The 19,830-nt window shown below is 36.6% G+C and overlaps 1 protein-coding gene across 1 annotated transcript in view; it reads left to right on the forward strand.

Annotated features, from left to right (window-relative positions):
* Positions 1 to 19,830, forward strand: part of TET1 (tet methylcytosine dioxygenase 1) — a 133,069-nt gene that overhangs the window by 101,865 nt on the left and 11,374 nt on the right. Inside the window, exons 6-11 of the mRNA XM_022590733.2 lie at positions 2,667 to 2,878; positions 7,723 to 7,873; positions 8,217 to 8,303; positions 12,144 to 12,233; positions 14,145 to 14,282; positions 16,004 to 16,352. Coding sequence (XP_022446441.2) covers positions 2,667 to 2,878; positions 7,723 to 7,873; positions 8,217 to 8,303; positions 12,144 to 12,233; positions 14,145 to 14,282; positions 16,004 to 16,352 — 1,027 coding nt within the window. The remainder of the gene's footprint in view (positions 1 to 2,666; positions 2,879 to 7,722; positions 7,874 to 8,216; positions 8,304 to 12,143; positions 12,234 to 14,144; positions 14,283 to 16,003; positions 16,353 to 19,830) is intronic.

Below are 19,830 nucleotides of genomic sequence, written 5' to 3' on the forward strand. Positions count from 1 at the left end.
AATTTTAATATATTCCAGCTTCTTAACTTTTTCCTTTAGGATTATTAAATTTGGTAATCTATTTTAAAATATTATACCTATTCCAGGTCTTGAAGGTGTTTTCTTCTAAAAACTTAATGATTATCTTTCATAGTTAGATCTAAAATATAACTTGTCACTCGTGTGAAGTAGGCATCAAGATTCTTTTTTTTTTTCCCATATGGATGTCTATCCAGTACCATTTATTGAAAGACTGATTTTTGCATTTCACTGCAGTGTCAACTTCGTCATACGTCAGGTGACCATATTTATATGGATCTGTTTTGTTCCATTGATTTCCTTATCTGTCACTGCACTAATACTAGAGTATCTTAATAACTATAACTTTACAGTAGATCTTGATACCTGGTAAATCACTTTCTCTGTCTTTGTTCCTTGTCACTTCTTGGTCCTTTGCATTTCCATATAAACTTTGCAACAAGTTTGTCAATTCCACCCCCAAACAAAACTAATTCTGGTAGAGTTTTATATTTATATATATATATATATATATATATATGAATTTATTTATTTATTTATTTTTGGCTGTGTTGGGTCTTTGTTGCTGCGCGGGCTTTCTCTAGTTGCAGTGAGCGGGGGCTACTCATTGCTGTGGCTTCTCTTGTTGCGGAGCACGGGCTCTAGACGCGTGGGCTCAGTAGCTGTGGTGCACCAGCTTAGTTGCTCTGCGGCATGTGGGATCTTCCCGGACCAGGGATCGATGCTGTATCCCCTGCATTGGCAGGTGGTTTCTTAAACCACTGTGCCACCAGGGAAGTCCCTCTGGTAGGGTTTTGATTGGAATTGTATCAAATCTGGAAACCAATTTCGGGGAAATTGACGTCATTATAATAATTACTCTTTCATGAAAATGGTATCTCTCTTCATTTGTTTAGGTCTTCTTTAATTTCTTTTAATAATATTTTTATAGTTTTCAAAGGTCTTATACAGGTTTAATACTTGTCTTACTCCTTTTAGACTGCTATGAGAAAATATCAGACTGGGTGGCTTATAAACAACAGAAATTTATATCTCACAGTTCTGGGGTTTGGAACTTGAAGATCAGGGTGCCAGCATGATTGGTGATCCCTCCTCTCTTTGTGTCTTCACATGGTAAAAGGGGCTGCATAGCTCTGTGGGGTCTCTTTTATAAGAACACTAATCCCACTCATGAGAGCTTCCCCTCATGACCTAATCACCTCCCAAAGGCCCCACCTATTAATACCATTGTTGGGATTTAGGATTTATTTTATGAATTGGGGGTGGACATAAATATCCATATCATAGCAATACTTAAGCAGCTTATTAAACCTATATCTGAATTTAAAGACTCATTATGTTTAATTTTCCATTATTCACTGAAGGAAATATGCAAGATCTGACAAAGGCACAAATACAATGAATACAAAGCATTTTAGCATTTCCCACACAAAGACTGGATCACTATAACTTTGTTGGTGTGACAACATGAAGATTATCTGGTGTAATTTTGTTTGCTACAATATATCATTTTGCGTTTGAGCTTATTTGAAAGCAAATGTATTCTTATTTGGCTGTTAAAGGACATATAAATATAGAAAAAAATTTTAATATACGTAATTGTGTTTAGGGGGAAGGTCCTAAAGCCAACTCTACTCAAGGGATGCCTTGGTAGCAATGATTGTTAACCATCTGGAGTGACAGAAGAAAGTGATATTGGGTAACTAACATCTTAAGAAGTTTCATCTCAAGTATTTGTAATATTATAGCAACAAAAATAGAATATTAATTATGCTATTGGGTGCTCCATTCTCGTCACAGGGGTGGGCAGTGTCATCATTTACTGATTAATGTGATCAGTCTCACTGTAAATTTGTGATATATGGAGGGACTTTTAAACATAGTTGGATGGTTTTACATGATGTCAATATTTTAATGTAATTTAAAAAAATAAACACTAGGATAAACACTAGGACCACCGGGCAGTATTTTAAATACTTAGGAATCCTTTTTTAGCAACTCATGGTTATGATGCAGTGTAAGATGAAAGGATAAATATTCAAAATGAATTGTTGTAATTTGCATTCTCCATGTCAGGTAGACCACCTTAATCTTATGATAAGTTGGGTATGATAAATCCCTGTGATAGCATGGAAAGAAATCACAGGAATTGCAGGAGTATTGCTTTATGTATTAGTTATTCTGTATGGCAAAACCATTTGCCCAAGGAAAACATCAATAACTTTCCTCAGATGCTATATACAGCGCTCAGAGTTTATTTTTAATGCTGGGAGTACTAGGTTATTTCTATCTAGCTAGATTTGTCCTGTTGTGGCAATTATGGAAGAGCAGATGAGTTAATTAGGCTCTTTCCCATGGGATCTTCTGTTGTCTGTTTTGCAATACTGTATCAACAGTGAGATAAAACACAGACTGTTTCCACAGATTTCTGCCTGTTGTTTGTTAGTCAAGTAACCTTGGATACCCTGTGATGAGTTGTATGGAGGCAGCTAGTCTAATACCTGAAGGTCCTATAGGCTTCAACCCTTTAAGAAATAGTAATTTTTTAAAAGCTAGAATGTAATGATGCAGAGCTTTAAAAACAATATCCACTGCATTCAACGTTAGGTTTCTTTTTTTCCATAAATGTATGCATTCTGCTTTGGCAGGTTTTAAGAAGAAGCAGCGATGAAGAGAAAGTTCTTTGTCTCGTTCGACAGCGTGCAGGCCACCACTGTCCAACAGCTGTGATGGTGGTGCTCATCATGGTATGGGACGGCATCCCTCTTCCAATGGCTGACAAATTGTACTCGCAGCTTACGGAAAGTCTAAAGTCATACAATGGTCATCCCACAGACCGAAGATGCACTCTCAATGAAAAGTAATCAAATCTGTTTTGTACTGTTTTGCCATTCAGTCTATTATATCATGTTAAATTAACTACCAACTACATATGTTATATGGGAGAACAGAATTTTAGGTATTGTGCAACTAAAGAGTGAACATTTCTTTAACGAGAGACTTGGTTTCATAGTGGGTTAAGACCATTTTAGGATATTCTCCTTTAGAATATTCTTTTCTTGCTTCTCTCTTTGGTACCTGATCCTTCTCACCCCTGGAGTCTGGAGGAGAGAGGTTTTTCTATAAAGGAACAGCTCCTCCATAAGGAATTGTACAATTTTGCATTTCCTATAGCACTGTAAGAGAATATCTGTTTTTCTACAGTTTTCCAATGTTGTCAAACTTGAGTTTTTGCCCATCTAATAGAGGATAAATGTCATCAGTTTACGTTGATTTGAATTTTTCATATTATGAATGAGTATTTTTTCATATGGTTAAGAGCATTTGCCATTTGTTTATTTTTTATTTAAATTTTGTTGACGTATAATTGATTTACAATGTTGTTTTTAATTTCTGCTGTACAGCAAAGTGACTCAGTTATATATATATGTATATATATACATATTCTTTTCCATTTATGGTTTATCACAGGATATTGAATATAGTTCCCTGTGCTATGCAGGAGGACCTTGTTGTTTATCTATCCTATATCATAACAGTTTGCGTCTGCGAATCCCAAACTCCCAGTTCTTCACTCCCCCACCCCTTGGCAACCACAAGTCTGTTCTCTATATTTGTGAGTCTGTTTTTGTTTTGTAGGTTTATTCATTTGTGTCGTACTTTAGATTCCATATGTAAGTGATATCATATGGTATTTGTCTTTCTCTTTCTGTCTTACTTCACTTAGTATGATAATCTCTGGTTGTATCCATGTTGCTACAAATAGCATTATTTTGTCCTTTTTTATGGTCAGCCATCTGTTAATTATTCTACCCCCTATTTCAAAAGGAGTGTTCATTTTTTCTCTCCCTTTGCGATTTAATTCCAAATGCTTTTGCCACTTTGATATTTGTCTTTTTACTTCTGCTATGTCACCTTTTGCACGTTTTCTTTTTAATGTAATTTATTGTATCTATCTTTCCCCTTATTGTGTCTGAATTCTGAGCGGTATTTAAGAACATTTTTCTCTCACGTGAGTTATAGAATAATTCACCCATGTTTTCTTTTATTGTTGAAATTGGAAATTTTTAAAACGTAAATCTCTGATGCATTTCAAATTTATGCTGGACAGAAGTGGGAAGAGGAGATCCATTTCTATTCTTTTTTCCATTTATCCCAATACTACTTACTAAAGAGTACTTCTTTTCCCCTTGATTTGAAATACTACCTTATACAAAAACTGTATATAATGGAGTCCTCTCTTTTATATGAATTCTGTATCACTGTCTGGTCTTTTCACGTACTAGTACCACATTTTTTAAGTTATAGAGGCATTATAATATATTTTAATATTTGGTAAGGCTAGCTCACTATTTTTGCTCTTTTTCAAGGCTTTCTTTGTTATTTTATGTTTGTGCTTCCAAATGAACTTTATAATCAATTTGTCTAGTTTTAAGATAAATCTAATGGTATTTTTAATGGGATTGCATTAAATTAACTTAGAATAAACTGACATTGTTATGATATTGAATCTTCCAGTCCCATAATATGATTTTTCTTTCCATTTGTTAAAGTTTACTTTTATGTTCTTCAAGAGTGTTTTGTGTAGTTTTCCTCATAAAGTTCTTTCTTTTTTAAAAGAAATGTCATTATACAAATTATAAACAAAATATATATCATTCACTCTCTAACCTCCACACAAGATTATTTGTGTACCTTCCAGAACATTCCTTTATGTTTAAAGTCATTTCATTATATTTTTGTTAATCTTCCTAATCCCAAGTATGTATACATCACTTATTTTTTGAATTTTATTTTATTTATTATATAGCAGTTTCTTATTACTTATCTATTTTATACATATTAGTTGTATACATCATTTTAATGTTTCTATTTTGTTATGTGGATTCACAATAATAAAATACCTCTTGTATAGAAACAGTTCTAAATGATATACATATAAACTTATTTTTCCCAAGAATTCATAAATAGTTTTATTCTATATCACTCAATGTAGATCCAGCCTATCACTTTTAAAAAATTTTATAATTACAGAAATGATGCAAGAATATTTCAGTGAACTCTTATATACCCCTTACCTAGATTCCACAAATGTTAACGGTTTGTTACATACACTTATACACATGGTCACACATACACATAAGCTTACATGTTATTATCATTATTGCTTTTCTATACTTTCTTTCAGAATAATTTGTGAACTAGTTGCAAACTTTATGACTTTTCCCCCTAAATAATACTTCAGAGGGTGTTTTCTAAGAATGAGGACATTCTCTTACTTAACACCAGTACAATTATCAAAACCAGGAAGTTTCACTTAGATAAAATGCTATTCTCTAATTCAAATATTATCTATTCTCCAGTAATACTTCATACTAATTTTCCCCTACCCATGATTTATGGATGGAGTTGTTTTGTCTTTTGGGTCTCTTAATCCTTTTATCTGAGTCTTTTTTTGTGTTTCGTGGCATTTCCTTTTTGAAAAGGACAGGCTAATTTTGTAGACTGTTGCTCAATGTTGGATTGTAGGATTGTTTCTTCCTGATTTAATTCAATTCAGGAATTATTGGCAGGCCATAATATTACGAGCTATTTTAAGTCTATTTGCCTCATCATTGGTGATGTTGACTGTTTAACAGAAACTTTTAGGTCTCACAGTTAAGAGTTAAACTACATTTTTCTACTTGTTTGGCAACTTCTTTGAAATTCTGCAATTTCAAATTTACCTTCTTTGATCCTATTTATATCCTATTTTTCTTCCTTTTCAAGTTATTGTAATCTTTTGCCCCTTTAAAAGCATATATTCCATCTTAGTGGAAGTTAGAATATTTGAACTATTCCTCCTTCCTTTTTTTCCTTCATAGTGTCTTAAATGATCCTTTTTACGTTCAAATATATCAGGCATTTTCCTGACTTTCACAACTAAAAATACTTATAGTTTTTTTTTTTAAAGATTTTATTTATTTTTGGCTGTGTCGGGTATTAGTTGCAGCACGTGGGATCTTCTTTGAGGTGTGCGGGATCTGTCGTTGTGCCACGCGGACTCTTCCTTGTGGTTCTCAGGCTTCTCTCTAGTTGTGGCGTGTGGGTCTTCTCTTCTGTAGTTGTGGCGCGCAGGTTCCAGAGCACATGGGCTCTATAGTTTGCGGCACGCCGGCTCCAGTTGAGGTGTGTGAGCTCAGTAGTTGTGGCACCCGGGCTTAGCTGCCCCGCAGCATGTGGGATCTTAGTTCCCTGACCAGGGATCAAACCCACATCCCCTGCATTGTAAGGTGGATTCTTTACCACTGGACCACCAGGGGAGTCCAAAAATACTTACAGTTTTGATCTCTAAATTTCTATATTCTTTTTACTCACTGTTTTTTAAAAACGTGTGTTTTTTAATTTAAGTAATTTTATTTTATTTATTTATTTTTGTCTGCACTGGGTCTTCGTTGCTGCGTGTGGGCTTTCTCTAGTTGTGGCGAGCAGGGGCTACTCTTTGTTGCAATGCATGGGCTTCTCATTGCAGTGGCTTCTCTTGTTGTGGAGCACAGGCTCTAGGCTCGCGGGCTTCAGTAGTTGTGACATGTGGGCTCCGTAGTTTTGGCTCACGGCCTCTAGAGTGCAGGCTCAGTAGTTGTGGCGCACGGGCTTAGTTGCTCCGCGGCATGTGAGATCTTCCCGAACCAGGGATTGAACCCGTGTCCCCTGCATTGGCAGGGGGATTCTTAACCACTGCGCCACCAGGGACGTCCCTGTTTGTATTTTTAAGTCATATAAGTACTAATTCCGTACTATTAGAAGTTTCAAGCATTATGCAAATAGGAACCACAAGGGTGTACGTTCCTTCTTTGGTTTCACATCTTTGTGTGTATGTTCTTATCATTGTCATCCTTAGTATAGAGTCATTTTGGGGTTTCAGAAATGCCCCCAAGGTTATAAAATTACTCAGTCGCTGAACGAAACGAGCTTCCTCCTCAATTTTTTCTCATGACATTTATAAAGGCTTTCTTTAAAATTGACAAAGTGATTTCACATACAACACATATTATCCTTAATCAGTCCTCACAGGAGTATATCAATGTCATTTTACAAAGGAAGGATGAAGTCCAAAGAGATAATGAGATGCTTTAATTTTCACTTCTGACAGGAAACCAATCTTGGATTAAAATCCAGGCCCTTGGGCTTCCCTGGTGGCGCAGTGGTTGAGAGTCCGCCTGCCGATGCAGGGGACACGGGTTCGTGCCCCAGTCCGGGAGGATCCCGCATGCCGCGTAGTGGCTGGGCCTGTGAGCCATGGCCGCTAAGCCTGTGCATCCGGAGCCTGTGCTCCACAACGGGAGAGGCCACAGCAGTGAGAGGCCCGCGTACCGCAAAAAAAAAAAAAAAAAAAAAAAAAAAAAAAAATCCAGGCCCTTTATTTCCCTTCCTTGGACATCTCCAAGTCAAACAAGTTATGGATATATCAGATCTGTATAGCTTGTTGCCTTTTATTTGTATTTACAATCTTGAACAAACATTTCAATTGAAGATTTAGTTATATTCAAGTGCAGTTAGCCTTGTGTTGTTAACATAACACTACTTTAAATAAGTAATAAAATAGATGTGTTAAAATCATTTCATTATCCATCTATACTTCTATAGTTATATGAACCTGAAATGTTCTATTTGAGGTATTGTCCTACTTTATCAGTTCATTCCCTTGCAATTACCATCTTACAGTCGTACCTGTACATGTCAAGGAATTGATCCAGAGACTTGCGGAGCTTCCTTCTCTTTTGGCTGTTCTTGGAGTATGTATTTCAATGGCTGCAAATTTGGTAGAAGCCCAAGTCCTAGAAGATTTAGAATTGATCCAAGTTCTCCCTTACACGTAAGTGTCCTTTTTACTTATGAATTTTACAATGAATATATAAGTACATTCCTTTAAAAAATTTTTTAATCGTAAAAAAATTAAATATTAACAAGTAGTGACAAAATAGTAACTATATGTATATATATATATGAAAATAGTTTAAAATTCTAAATAATGTAGGTAAAGTCTTTAACTATCAACCCAAATTCCAATTGTCCCTGGCTCCCTCCTTCTTCTCCCCTAACCCCAAAGAGAATCACTGTTAAAAAAAAATCTAGAATTTTATACCCAGCCAAAGTAGGAAGAATAAATAAAGCTATTTGCCAACATTTCAAAGACTCAGTAAGTTTACTACCCACAGCACTACTATGAAAGAATTACTAAAGGACGTAATCCAGAAAGAAGATATATGAAACCGGAACCAATCTGTCCGGAACACGAGGCCATGGTGAGCAAAGAAATTAGTCAACCTTACTGTTAAGTTTAAATAAGTTGAGTACTTACATTTTTTTTAATTGAAATAACAATAAGTATAATTCAATATTCTTATCAAATCAGGGGTGGGTAGGTAGTGGGAGGGGGTGGGGCACCTATATAAACTAAGTGTGGTAATGTTTTATGCTTTGTTTGGAGTTGGGAGGATTTAGATACTGATTAACTCCAAGATCAGTGTTTTTCAAACTTTGTGCTGTGACCACGAGTAAAAAACATTTTATAGTACAAACAACTATACACGCATATATATATTCAAGTAAATAAATAAAACAAAACTTCACCTTATTATATGTAGCAAAAATAATATTTAGATATTAAAAAGTTAATATGTCCTATATAGTTATTGCTGAGGATCACTATGATTGAGTAAAATATTTTTTATGAAATTTTATTTCTCTTTTAAATGCTAGTTTTGACCTACTAAACTGATTTCATGGCCCACTAAAGAGTCATGACCCACAGCTTGGAAAACACTGCTCTAGATATTGTCAGAAAAACATATTTGAGAAGTGTATGTTTAAAAATTTTTTAGATGAATATGAATAGAATTTATAACATTTGAACTAGTGGTGGAAAAAAATCCATTCATCAGTCAGCAAGGTTAGTTTAAAAAATCATTAGGGGCTTCCCTGATAGTGCAGTGGTTAAGAATCCGCCTGCCAATGCAGGAGACACGGGTTCGAGCCCTGGTCTGGGAAGATCCAACATGCCGCGGAGCAGCTAAGCCCGTGAGCCACAACTACTGAGCCTGTGCTCTAGAGCACACGAGCCACAACTACTGAGCCCGCGCACCACAACTACTGAAGCCTGCGTGCCTAGAGTGCGTGCTCCTCAACAAAAGAAGCAACCGCAGTGAGGAGCCTGCGCACCATAACGAAGAGTAGCCCCCACTCACCGCAACTAGAGAAAGCCCTCGCGCAGCAAGGAAGACCCGACGCAGCCAATACATACATACATACATACATACATACATACATACATACATATATACATAAATAAATAAAAAATTTATTTAAAAAATCATTAGGATACAGGATAAATAGGAATCGATAAAACAGCAGGAATTAATCTAATTGTATCTATAATACAAGGAATATAACATACAAGGAAAGCTCAGAATAAATAAATAATCCCTTTAAAGAGGCAGTCAAAATTATTTGGTTTTTCTAGAGTTCCCATTTACTGTAATAAAAGAAGGAAATGACTCTAGACAGAGGACTATCCTTTGCAGATAAAGTACCTTAGAAGAAATCTGACAAGAAGTTTATCAGAACTTTAGGGAGAAAACTATAAAAATTGCTAAAAAGACATATAAAATACCTGATAATGAGAAGATACCATGTTCAAAGGTCAGAACACTTGATAATGAGATGTGAATTCTCCCTTAAAATTTTTTTTTCCAAATAAGTATCTGATAAAGCTGTTAGTATACAAATATATTATTTATATTGACATGACTGTTAACTTTTTATTCTATAACAAATAACTCTGTTATATAATGAATGTAAGGTCAGTTTTTGCTTATGGTTATTATTAACAATGAGTAATGTTTATGTAGTGTTTATAATACAGGAAGAAGCATTCCTCTTTCCAGGAACTGACAAAAGGCCAGTGAAGCACAGCAGGCAAGGGAAAGTGAGGTGCATAAAGCGACCTTGTAAACCATGTCAAGAATTTTGGAAGATCATTGAAGACTTTTAAGGCGGAGAGTGATATAATTAAACTTTTCTTTTTAAAAAGGGATCTCTCTGGCTGCTCTGTGGATTGGAGTTGGCCAAAAGTTGGTATAGCAAGATGGGCTAGCTTTGAGAACAGTCCAGGGAAGGAATAGTAGTGACTTAGAATATGGCTGTGACAGAAGAAATGATAAGCAGTGGTTGTTCTGGAAAGATTTTTTTTAATTAGGTACTATTCCTTGACATAGGATATGCTGAAACAGGACCAGGTTTATAGAAGGCAGATTATTAATTCAGTTTGGATGCATTGGCTTGGAGATTCCTAAGAGAAATCCAAGTGAGGTTGTCAGGTCATTAATAAGAACCTGAAGCTCAAGGGGTGATCTGTGGTCCAGGTGGTAATTGTAGGCATTGATGTGGAGAAGATGGTCCTAGAGATGAAGTACAGGGTGAGAAGGGCAGAGGGATGTAGGTGTGAGCCCCATTAGGTAAAGATCTGATAAGAAATCTCTATCCGACATATTCATTCTAATGAAACCATTAGAAAGTCAGGATTTTTACAATATGAATAAAGAACCTACATTCAAAAATGATACTAATAATCATCTGTTTTTTCATTTAATTAGCTTCTATTTGCCTACTTTATTTCATTTCCACATAATAAATGAGATATTCCATAAGATGACAAATTGCCCAGTCTGACTTGTGACACTGAATGATTCTTAATACTCTATTAGCAGTAAAACACAATTACCCCACCCAATATTTCAAGTGTTATAAAATATAATAAAGTCTTTTTAATAGGCATTTAAATAATAATTCCTAAGTTTTCCTCAAATTTATAATTAATGTGTGAGTATAGCTAGGAAGTGTTTTTAAAGTAGGGGTCTGACCTCCCTGACTATATTTATTAAGCTACATTGAGTAACAAATACATAATTAGACAGATGAATGGAACAGAGCAATCTAGATATAGATCCTATATATACATGAATATCCTTTTCAATGAAAGCACCAACATAAATGAGTAGGAAACCAAAAGGATTATCACTGATGCTTTGCAGTTGCCAAGACTGAGGCTTGTTAAAAAGCACTCAAGAATTAACTTCCTATGTCTATATTGGCTTTGGTTTTTATTATAATAGTCTGCTCCATACCAGAGGTGACCTGGTCCACATGAAGGCTTCCTTCCTGAGTTCTAGGCATCCACCAAATCTCAAATGAGGCGGAAGCCTTCAAACCTTCTTAAGTCCTTCATTCATCCTTGCTGTCAGTTCTCCATCACTTGTCTTCCTTAGATGTGACTGATCATTTATCAAGTCTCTGACTTGGTTTAGGATATAATCATCTCTGAAAAACTACCACAATGGTTTTCCAACTATTGTTGCCAAAGGCTGCTTTCTCTCCTTCGAACCTCATGCTGTCATCAGTGACATTTTTAATATTCTTGTCATGACGGTTTTCCTTTGAAAAAATCTTACATGTTTCTACTGTCATTAGAATCTAGAATCTTGAAATGGTGTTAAGGCTTCTCCACAGTTCTATCAGATCTTCCTCAATTTATAGCCATTCCTGTGTAGAAAAGAAAACACTGGTTTTAGACAGCCCATTGCCTACTTATTACGTTTGAAGCTCTTAACACAGGATCTGATAACACAGTATGTGCCTTATGTGTGTTGCTCTCCCATCTCTGTTGTAGAAACTTGTTTCACTGTCAGAATTCTTCCAAGTCTCCACTTGTTAGCAGGAAAATTGTCTTGATTTACTTCAAGTGCCCTGTACTATTGAATAAATATGAAATATGGTTCTTGTTTTTAACAACATGAGCAGCTTTGCAACTTACCTCTAACACCAGTTAGATTTCTCATTAGCTGATAACATAGACTTTTAATTTCAAAAGACTAAATTCAAGCATAACAGTGACTAATAGTTTAGATTTTATGAAAACAATCCATGTCATTTTCTATGGTACCTCTTTTATCTGGGTAAGTATGAACCATGCATCAACCACACATCAGCAATGATGTATAATTCATTTTCATACATTATATAATAAACTCATCACTCATCTTATATGTTATTATGAAACAACTTTTATGGACTGTCTCTTCCTATAGGAAAAAAACCTTGAAGATAATTTACAGAGTTTGGCTACAGAATTAGCTCCAATTTATAAGCAGTATGCTCCAGTTGCTTACCAAAACCAGGTATGTTTTGGTTCCTTATACAGTACTCTTAAACATGGTTGAAATTTATATCTAAACAATGTCATTGTTAATAGGAAATTTTTTCAAATCTGAACTTAATGTAGATCTTTTATCAGACAGCTTAAAAAATTGTCTAGCGTTTTTTAAAAAGTCTATTATGGGGCTTCCCTGGTGGCGCAGCGGTTGAGAGTCCACCTGCTGATGCAGGGGACACAGGTTCGTGCCCCAGTCCGGGAAGATCCCACATGCCGCGGAGCGGCTGGTCCCGTGAGCCATGGCGGCTGAACCTGCGCTTCCGGAGCCTGTGCTCCGCAATGGGAGAGGCCACAACAGTGAGAGGCCCGCGTACCGCAAAAAAAAAAAAAAAGTCTATTATGGCAATTGAATTAAATCTCCAGAGTGATAAAGTTATGATTGTTTCTAGGAATAAAACTTATAAAAGCAGAAATGCATCATCAAGAAAGTAATTGGGAAGTGGTGGAGATGGGGAGATGTTGGCCAAGGGGTACAAACTCCCACCTATAAGATAAATACGACCTGAGGGGGGCGTCCCTGGTGGTGCACTGGTTAAGAATCCGCCTGCCAATGCAGGGGACACGGGTTCGAGCCCTGGTCCGGGAAGATCCCACATGCTGCGGAGCAACTAAGGCTGTGCGCCACAACTACTGAGCCTATGCTCTGGAGCCTGCGAGCCACAACTACTGAAGCCCACGAGCCACAGCTGTGGAAGCCCGTGCACCTAGAGCCCGTGCTCTGAAGCAAGAGAAGCTACTGCAATGAGAAGCCCGCGCACTGCAACGAAGAGTAGCCCCCGCTCACCGCAACTAGAGAAAGCCCGCGCACAGCAACAAAGACCCAACACGGCCAAAAATAAATAAATAAATAGATTTATTAAAAATATATATATATATGACCTGGGGATCTGGGTGCCCAGGTTGGTGGCTATAATTAACAATACTATATTATATACTTAAATGTTTTAAAGACATCCTAAATGTTACTTCTACACACCAAATAATCGTAATTATGTGAACAGATTGCAATGTTCACTAACCTTATTGTGGTAATCATTTTGTAATCCATACATGTATCTAATCATCACATTGTATACCTTAATCTTACATATGTTGTATGTCAGGAGTACCTCAATAAAACTGAGTTGGGGGAACACATTGTTTTAAAAAAGAAAAGGAAAAGACCACCACAGATTGGGAGAAAATAATTGCAAATCATATATCAGAGAATGGAGAAAATAAGTGTGTAAAATACCTAATTTTAAACATAGGGAATTCCCTGGCAGTCCAGTGGTTAGGACTCTGTGCTTTCACTGCCGAGGGCCTTGGTTCAATCCCTGGTTAGTGAGCTAAGATCCTGCAAGCAGAGTGGCGCAACCAAAAACAAAAACAAACATAACCAGAAGTCCATATTTTTTAAAATATTTAATAAAAATTAAAATATTTATTTGTATTATCATGAATAACAAGCTCTCTGTTAAATTCCAACCTTTCATTTAAAAAAGTTATTAATTTACTTTCTATACTGGTTCATGAATATATATGTACATCTACTTTATATAGACATTGAAAACTAGATACATGATCAAAGCACTGTATTATTCTTTCTTCCTAATGAAATATTTCAGGCTACTTTTCTTGTTTATCTACCCCCAGCAGGTATTAATGCCCTCACCTTGCCTTCAGTGATTGCCACTTTAATCCATGTAGTCTCAAATTCTTTACCCTGGATATTACTAAACTAGACAATCACTAAAATAATATACTGTAGTGTCAGATATCTCTGAAATTATAAAGTGTAATTAACTCATAAACTTTATCAGAAAGTGAGTTTTACTCTTTATTGAAGGTGATTCTTTCTATCTCTTAAAACCATGGGTCATACATTATTTTTCAGGTGGCGCTTGAACACGCTGCTCAAGAATGTCGGCTTGGCAAGAAAGAAGGTCGTCCTTTCTCTGGGGTCACTGCTTGCCTAGACTTCTGTGCCCACCCCCACAGGGACATTCACAACATGAATAATGGGAGCACGGTGGTAGGTACCTGGGTGGCTTTTGATTCTAAAGGCTCCATCACTGTACATTCAAGCTGAGGTCCTTAAGGATGATTATTGTGACAAATCCTATTTTATGTCTGTTCCACATAGTATATATCGATAGTGCTCCCAAAAAGTTACAGAACCAGCCTGAAATACTTTGTTGAAAGTCTTGAATTATACATTTAATTGTGGTAGGTTTGTTGGGATGTAGAACTACATGATTATTCAAAGCAACCATTCTGTGCTATCAAACTGGTAGATAGGAAGTTAAGCAACTTACTCTTTCTTGCCATCTGTACTTCAGGTTTTTTGTGAGGGAACCGTGCCAAATTTACCATCCTTTTTATTAATATTGGTTCTTAGTGCTTGTATGTAGAAATATTTAGAAGAAATAATTTGCACATATATGTGCAAACTATGTTTATAGCCATGAAAAGAATCACATGCCCATAGCAAGAAGTCAATCAAGATAATCTTAAATTAAGGAGAAGACCACAGGAAAAATCGTGCAATAGTCCTTTTATAAGGGAAATGAGTTTGCTTCAAGTAGTTCTCTTCTTACCTAGTAAAACAGATTAATAGAGAGTGATTACCTCTATTTCTGCACTACACGATTTTGGCCTCTTAGAAGACATAGCTATGATTATTACATTCTGATTGGAAGTGTACCGTCTGATCCATCAAAAGGCAGCCTTCCTTCCTTATTTGCTCAGTGAGGTCTATCAGTAACAGATTAAGGAGCCAAAACAACTTTTTCCCTATCACACCTTTTCACTGATGTTGCCTATGGTCTCTGAGACCACTGTTATTTCCAAATGCTGAAATTTTATACATCCATCCAGATGAATCTTAGCCAAAGAGTGATTCAACATCATGCTTGGCTAGTACCTTTTATGTGAGTTGCTCTTCATTAGAGAATATTAGTGATCAGGTTGGATTAGGTTCAGAGTGAAACTAAGTTTTAGTTCCTCTTCTCATGTTTGTTTGTTTAATTATTTATTTACTTTTGGCTGTGTTGGGTCTTTGTTGCTGCGCGAGGGCTTTCTCTACTTGAGTCAAGCGGGGGCTACTCTTCGTTGCGGTGTGTGGGCTTCTCATTGCAGTGCCTTCTCTTGTTGTGGAGCACGGGCTCTAGGTGCACAGGCTTCAGTAGTTGTGGCACGTGGAATCAGTAGTTGTGGCACACGGGCTTAGTTGCTCCGCGGCATGTGGGACCTTCCCAGACTAGGGCTCGAACCCATGTCCCCTGCACTGGCAGGTGGATACTTAACCACTGTGCCACCAGGGAAGTCCACATTATTTAAGTATTAAGAAATAGTGTGATTTATAAGCTAAAGTAATATCTTTTTATTAGCTAATATTTAATATGAAGGTAGTGAACAATTCAGTGACTGTTCCTTAACTTAGACAATGAAATAAGATGGAATGTAACAAAGAAGGTGACTTAAAATATTATAAAATGCATAAACATGTATAATATGTACTTACAAAATCAACTCAACATTATACTGGTCTGCTTACAAACAGTTGATAAGTTATTCAAATAGAAAAGCATTGAGTGGCTTGATATACAAAATATTTTTCCAAAATGAATGAATATACCAGCAGTAACCAACTGAAAACAGTTCCCTTTCACAATGGCAACAATAAGAAGGTAGGAATATCTATTATGAATGTGCAGGATCTCTAGTTCCCATTTCATGTTTTCTTCCTATCAGGTCTGCACTTTAACACGAGAAGATAACCGCTCATTTGGTGTTATTCCTCAAGATGAGCAGCTGCATGTACTTCCTCTTTATAAACTTTCAGACACAGATGAGTTTGGCTCAAGGGACGGAATGGAAGCCAAGATCAAATCTGGGGCCATCATGGTCCTCGCACCCCACCGCAGAAAAAGAACACGATTTACTCAGCCAGTTCCTCGTTCTGGGAAGAAGAGAGCAGCAATGATGACAGAGGTTCTCGCACATAAGATAAGGGCTGTGGAAAAGAAATTTATTCCTCGAATCAAGCGGAAGAATAATTCAATGACAAACAACAGTAAGGCTTCATCGCTGCCACTTTTAGGTAAGGCTTATTGAGCCTGATAATTTTCTGTGCACAACTTTCACTGGCAGTTCAGTTTGCACTTGTCTTTGCATCTTATTTTTTTTTATTGTCTTTGCCACTCTCTTAGGAGTGAGGCATTATGAAAAGAAAAACTTTAGATCAGATATCTACCAATCAAGTTAGCCAATTATTTTTATATAGTTTGTTTAGAGTTTAAACTAAAACAGTGAATATATTTCTATGTACTTGCCAAAATTAAAAGCCAACAAAAAGGTGACCCATCAGTATTTCTTGGTATTTTTTTCTCTATTTATATTCTTTTTAAAAAAAAAAGCAAAAACGAAACATGTTCTTATTGTTTGTTCCCCAGCTATTTTGAAGCAAAGCCCCTTTGCAGCATACATAAAATGACATCACTTCCTTGAAGTCTTACTTCATCAGCTTTTTTTTTTCTTCTTCATCAGCTTTAGCATCAGTTTAAGTAGTCCATTCAACAAATATTACTGGGCACTACTTTGAACTGTTCGAGGTATCGGAAATGTAGCAGTGAATAAGAGGGAACATAGTGCTGTGAAAGAATTCCATTTGAATAGGGTTGTCAAAAAAGGATTCACTGAGAATGAGGCATTTGAGCAAAGTCCTAAAGGAAATGAGGATCAGCAATGTTTTTATTTGGAGAAATAGCATTCCAGGTAGAAGAAGTGGCAAGTGCAAAGTTCAGGAGATGGGAATTTACCTTGAATACTTGATGTAAGCAAAGAGGCCAGTATGGTTGGAGCACAGTGTGAAATGGGGAGAATTGTAGGATGTGACATCAGAGAGGTAAGAGGGGCATCTGAGCCATTCATCTTGGGCTTTGTAGATTGCTGTCAAGACTTTGGCCTACATTTGAGTGAGAAATAGAGAAGGGCTATAATCTGACTCAAACCTAACATCCCAGTTACTGGATTGAAACTAGAGTCAAGTGGGGTAGAGAATAGAATAGTAGGGTGATCATAAACAGGCTATCCTAACAACTCAAGAAAGAGATGATGGAGCTTGGACCATAGTGACTAGTGAGGAGGACAGGAGAAATGTCTGATTCTGGATGTTTTTAAGGTAGAGTCAATGGGACTTCTTTTCTTTTTTTTTTTAAATTACTGTATTTTATTTATTTATTTTTGGCTGTGTTGGGTCTTCGTTTCTGCGCACAGGCTTTCTCTAGTTGCAGGGAGTGGGGGCTACTCTTCGTTGTGGTGAGTGTGCTTCTCACTGTGATGGCTTCTCGTTGCGGAGCACAGGCTCTAGGCACGTGGGCTTTAGTACTTGTGGCACGTGGGCTCAGTAGTTGTGGCTTGCAGGCTCTACAGTGCAGGCTCAGTAGTTGCGGTACACGGGCTTCATTGCTCCGTAGCACGTGGGACCTTCCTGAACCAGGGATCGATGCCGTGTCCCCTGCATTGGCAGGTGGATTCTTAACCACTGTGCCACCAGGGAAGTCCTGGAGATTTCTGATAGATTTAAGTCTGGAGTGTGGACCAAAAAAAGTGTCAAGATTTTCCCTGGTGTTATTGGCTGGAAGAAACTGGAAGGATGGTTAAACCACCAACTATCATGAGGAAAGGAGGGAGAGGAACAGATTTGGCAAGATAAAGAGGGAAATCGGAGGCCCACTTTTGGACATGGTAAAAGTTCGAGACACCTGTAGATATTCAAGTCTAGACGTTAGGTAAGCAGTTGAATAAGAGTGTAATTCAGAGAACAGGTTCAGACTGGAGATAAAATTTAAGAGGTCAACTGGATAGAGATGGTATTTGAAGCCTTGAGTGTGAATGAAATCACAGAGAAGGAGGTGAAAAGGAAATTTGATCGAGGACAAATCCTGGGAATTTTCAATTTGTAGAGGTTTCAGAGATGTGGACGAACCAGCAAGAGAGACTTAGACTGGGAAGGTGTGGTGTGGTAGGCGTGAAACCACAGAGAGGAGTGATCAGCCCTGTCAAATGCTGCTCCTGTGGCAAGTGAGAGGAAAACTGAGATTTTATCTTTACATTTGAAGACGACTGCTAGAGCAGAGTGCAGAACAGTGGTGAGAATGAAGGAAGTAGGTTTATAGGGAAATGGGAGAGAAATGGAAGACATACATGTTGGCTATAAAGGGGGTCAACTGAATGGAGTGAAGGTTATAGAGTTGAGGGTTTTTTCCTTAAATGGAAATTTTAAAAAAGGTACAAAGTGAGTGAATTACATAATGAATTCCACTTCCCTCATAGACTCCTAGTTTAAAAGTTTTTCAGTACATAGCCATTCTACGTCATCTATACCATTACCCAGGCCACATGGGTATGAAAATATAAAGATATGACTTGTGCAGTTTTTTGTTGTTGTTTTTTTTTTTGGTAACAAATTGTAGAAATCATATCTTACCCACTGAATCATCTTCTATGTGTCACTAAAAAAGAAGGAATCTTTATACCCACAATACCTAAGAAAAGCAAACAAAAATCAAATAACGCCTTAATACCAATCAGTGTTCAAATTGCTCCACTTGTCTCCTAATTGATTTTTTGTCTTTTACATTTGGTTTGTTTAAATCAGTATCCAAACGAGGTCACACATTATATTTAGTTGATATGTCTCCTATACATTTTTTTTTAATTTAAAGCTTGCTTTTCTTCTTTTCCCTCATTTTTTCATTTTTCATTATAGCAGAAACCATTGTCCATAGAGGCAAATTCAACTTCAGTTTAAAAAAAAAAAAATTACTATGGCCAGAACAGTATCTGATTTATATACTCCTATTTCTTCACATCAGGAAGTACATAGTGTTTGGTGTGTCTTTTTGTGATGTTAAGACTAGGTCAGGGGACTTCCTCAGAGGTCCAGTGGTTAAGACTCAGCGCTTCCACTGCAAGTGGTGCGGGTTCGATCCCTGGTAGGGGAACTAAGATCCCACATGCCGCATAAAGAAAAAAGACTAGGTCAGGTGTTGTTAACCTAATTGACTGATTATAATGTTCCCTAACAGCTTTCTACCTAATGGTTTTAGAAACACTTATGGTCATATTACATATTCTTTATTTCATTAGGCGTTTGTCATTCTTTTTCCACTTTTTAAATCTTCTTTTAAAAAGAAATTGTCCTTGAAATAACTTGTTAATTCTGAGGTATGGGTGATTAAAGAAATCAGAATAAATGCTTAGCTATTTGCCTTTATTCACCAGTGTTAACAAAACAAGTTAGTTCCCAAGCATCTTCCAGTGTGATCAATTGTTTTTCTTTTTTTTAAAATTTAGTATCATTTTGAACTTATGTCTTTTTTAACATAGTTTATATTTCAATGTATATTAAGAAGGGTTTTTTTTTCCCACTATATTTGAAAATGCTTTAAAATCTTCAAATTCATATGCTTTCATTCAAATTCCTGTCTTGGATCAGTAGAAACACTTCAAGGTGGCTTCTGATTCTTTTGTCATGACCCCGATTTTCTTTGGTAACTTCCTTAGTTTCTGTTCTG

This window comes from Delphinapterus leucas, chromosome 16, assembly GCF_059928025.1.
Source record: "Delphinapterus leucas isolate spDelLeu-1000000601 "Yukka" chromosome 16, BTC_Dleu_Yukka2, whole genome shotgun sequence".
In the NCBI taxonomy this organism is placed as follows: domain Eukaryota; kingdom Metazoa; phylum Chordata; class Mammalia; order Artiodactyla; family Monodontidae; genus Delphinapterus; species Delphinapterus leucas.